General features: G+C 28.7%; 1 protein-coding gene across 1 annotated transcript; it reads left to right on the forward strand.

Moving 5' to 3' along the window:
- Positions 1 to 1,501: 1,501 nt before the first annotated feature.
- Positions 1,502 to 3,039, forward strand: LOC149551600 (uncharacterized). Its single transcript, XM_089789713.1, has 6 exons — positions 1,502 to 1,836; positions 1,926 to 2,018; positions 2,277 to 2,375; positions 2,469 to 2,567; positions 2,672 to 2,764; positions 2,848 to 3,039. The coding sequence occupies exons 1-6, from the start codon at positions 1,614 to 1,616 to the stop codon at positions 2,907 to 2,909; spliced, it is 669 nt and encodes a 222-aa protein (XP_089645839.1). The 5' UTR covers positions 1,502 to 1,613; the 3' UTR covers positions 2,910 to 3,039.
- Positions 3,040 to 3,801: the final 762 nt, after the last annotated feature.

The following is a 3,801-nucleotide window of genomic DNA, read 5'->3' on the forward strand; positions in this document are numbered from 1 at the left end:
ATGTTTAGTTTATACAGATATATGTTTTCTAATTTTTAGCATAAACAAGTTTCAATTTAAGAATTTTTTTTTAGAATACTACTTATGAACTTTGATAATAAATTATCTTGTAGATTATCCTTTAAGTGTCGAGTCTTGTTATGCATTTGGCATGTGCGTAGGGCGTGGCTGAAGAATGTGTACAAGTAAGTACATATTTTATTAAAATATATGAAAAATCACATACATAACATCATAACTCTATATTGTTGTATATAATCCAGATTTGTTAAAAATCAAGATGTTGGAACAAGAATATTTGGTAGACTGGGTGAGATAATGTATGCAATGCATGAAAATGAAGATGCCATTACTGATTTGACAATGAAGTTCATAGAGGAATTCAAAGAAGAGAAGGAATTCATTAATTACTTTCAGAATTATTGGTGCCATGATGAGAGTCGCGTTGGTACGACCATCAAGATTATCTTTTATATTTTATTATGAATTTATATAATTTAAATTAATTATTCTATATGCTAAGATGTCATGTTTGTTTTTCTAGCGATGTGGGCAAAAAACTTTCGAAGCTTCCCTCATGCAAATCAAGAAACTAATGCTTCGATAGAGTCATATCACTCCCACATCAAGAGTCAACATCTAAGTGATCGTTCTAGGAAAGGCACAATAAGAATGGATTGGCTCATCTATACACTTCTTCATAGGGTAGAGCCATTCTATAAAAATAAAAGATATTTGCAACAATCTGGATTTTTAACCAACTTCAAAAAGGAAAGATATTACATAACTGCATTAGAAAGATCAAAATTAATACCAGATGCTGATTGCTATCAAGATGACCAGCTACCAAACACATATAAAGTTAGAAGTCAAACTATTCCAGCAAAATGGTATTTCGTAAGGAATTTTGGACAAAATTTGCATGTATGTGATTGTGAATGGGCAAAAAGAGGAAACACATGCAAGCATGTGTTGAAGATCTTATATATTCTAAAGAGAAACACACACGATAAAGTTGTTGGTAAGTATCATTTAAAATCTAGCATTAATTTATTTACATTTTATTAAAAAAAATCTATGTTAACTATATTAGTCTCATTTAAAATTACAGAAGCTTCTACTCCATTGGTCGTTGATGATGAGGAAGTCATAGGAAGATCGAGTCATGACATTAATGTCATTGGTAATGATCAATATGATCTCTATAGTTAAATATTAAATGATTTTATGATTCTCAACATTAATTACGTAATATTTCAATTGTAGATGGTTGTATACTTTCTGGAAATCAAGATGTGCTTGAGGTTAACGTTGGTGAAGGTGACAAAACTGGTAAATTTCAAAACTATCATTTTTAATGAAATTTCAATATTTATCAGTAATTTTGACTTTGTCATTACATTTGTACTGTAGATAGTTGGAATTTATCTACTACTATCAATGATAAGTTTCAAAAATCTGTTGATTATTTAAATTCATTGCTGAAAAATTTACCAACTAGTGATTATGACAAAGACATCTTTAGTCAATTTGTTGACAAATTTAGAGAAATTCATTCATCTCTTGCTTCATCTTCCAAATTTAAACCAATCCCTGGCTCAGATAACATATCTATGAGACGAATAAGACCATGGTTTAGTCCAAGTAAAATGAAAAAAAGTCATTCCATTCACAAAAAGCGTAAATCCCTCTCTAGAAACTTAAATAGTAGAGTTGAGGAGAATGAAAATTTCCAGTTCCCCTCTATAGGATGCAAAAAGAAAAAGAAAAAGAAAAAGGTCACAAATTGCTCAAATATAGCTATTCAAGAAGAAAGAGATATTATCAGGCAACAAGGTGAGTGTATTTTTAAGAAAAAGTATTTTTGTAATTACATAGCAATAATTCTTATTTTCATTTCATGTATTAATCATATGTCATTGTAGGTTTGGGTGATCGAGAAAGTATTCCACGACGTCAATTACCTTTCTCCATTGATCTAAACCATACAACAATTGGTGAAGTGAAGTTTCCAAATGGTAAGCTTTTAGCTATTAAGTGTCTTTGTTACTTTTATAATAAAATACTTGGTTCGTAGTTCTAACCACTTCTTTATGTACAAGATACAATTATTAGAGATCAACCGTCAATGAGCAATACTATCCCTGTCCATACCTTTGAACAAGTTATTGTAGGTAGATAGTAATTTTAATCTTGTTTAGATTATTTACATAAATTAATTTTATACTTGAACATTTTATATAAGTTAAAATGTTAAATATAAGTTTTTTATGTAGATTTGGACGATCAACAAGATGCTCAACAACTTACGTTGCCCTTCTCTATTGATCTTAACCAAACATTAACAACAATGGATGTGATAAATACTAGACAAGGTAATGACATTATATAAATCAATGAATTATGAGTCTTTAGTTTGTAAATTTATTTTGCCAAAGTTTACATACGAAATGTTCATATTATTGCAGGATTAGATGATGAACAAAAAAATCAAGAATACATGCAACTAGATTCCATTGAATCTAATCAGGCATCAACAAAAAATGATGCAACAGAAGCCAGATATGGTAATGAAGTTATGAAATAAACATAATTATGAGTATTAAATTGACAACTATATTTTAAATTTTTTGATGATATATATTAAATGTTAATGCTTTTTTTGAATTAGATGATCAACAAAAAATTCAAAAAAGCATGCAACCATACTTTATTGATCTTAATCAAACAATAGCAAGAACGAACACAATGCAAAGTAGAGATGGTAAGGAAAATAAGAAATGAACTTCAATCAATTGTGTCTTTAGTTTGAAAATGAATTTTATTATTAACACAATATATTTGCAGGTGTTGATGATGTTTATATGGAGGATGGTGATCAACACTTTTTTGTAAATTTATCAAAGTGATAAAATTGGTTCTAATTAGAAGAGAGGTCAATATAAGTCAAGACTAAGAGCTTCATTATGAAGGATTTTCAAAACATATTGTATTATTTTATCATCCAAATATTACATCCTTGATTTTGTGCTTTTACAAGGGATTTGATTTTGTCTCGTAGTGAAAGCATTATGATGCTTTGAGTTATATTTTGGTAAAATAGTTGTTCATCATCTTCATATATTTATGTTGTCTTGAACTTTGCATGTGTTATTTGATTAAAGTTAGCATGTAACGTTTGATCCAACTTTAGTATTGCAATAACACAAATGTTGAAATAACATATATGTGTATGGTTATGAATAACATGGTCAAATTAAGCAATTTTTTTGTAACATTTTATATGGTTAAGAATCACGTAATTTTTCTCATTCTTACTTAGAAGAAAATAAGATGACAAGATATAGAATATATAAAATGAAATGATTAAGTAGGTTAACTGTCTAAGAAATTATATTCAACATGGTTGTCTTATGAATTATTTTGTACAAAAAATTGATACTTGATAAGTAGGAGATCATTTCGATCGAGGAAACTCTGTAATTAAGCGCACTCAAGCTGGAGTAGTACTAGGATGGGTGATCTCTTAGAAAGTCTTGGTGCTTCACCCCTATGAGCATCACCTAGATCCAATGAGTGCTAAGTGTTACATTTATACTCATGAGAGATGGATTCATGTTGAATCACTACTCATGAAACATGGGTCAATGATTTTGACTCAAAATCACACACTTAAATCTTGAGAGGAATATCAGAAATTGATACTTGCTTAGTTTGTTGTCATTAAATAAGTTTAATAAATACTTTACAATTATATTAAATCATATTACTTTACAATTATATTTTTAAAATTAAAACTAA

Source organism: Cupressus sempervirens, chromosome 6, assembly GCF_028749045.1.
Source record: "Cupressus sempervirens isolate cs-2001-9-10 chromosome 6, ASM2874904v1, whole genome shotgun sequence".
NCBI lineage: Eukaryota > Viridiplantae > Streptophyta > Pinopsida > Cupressales > Cupressaceae > Cupressus > Cupressus sempervirens.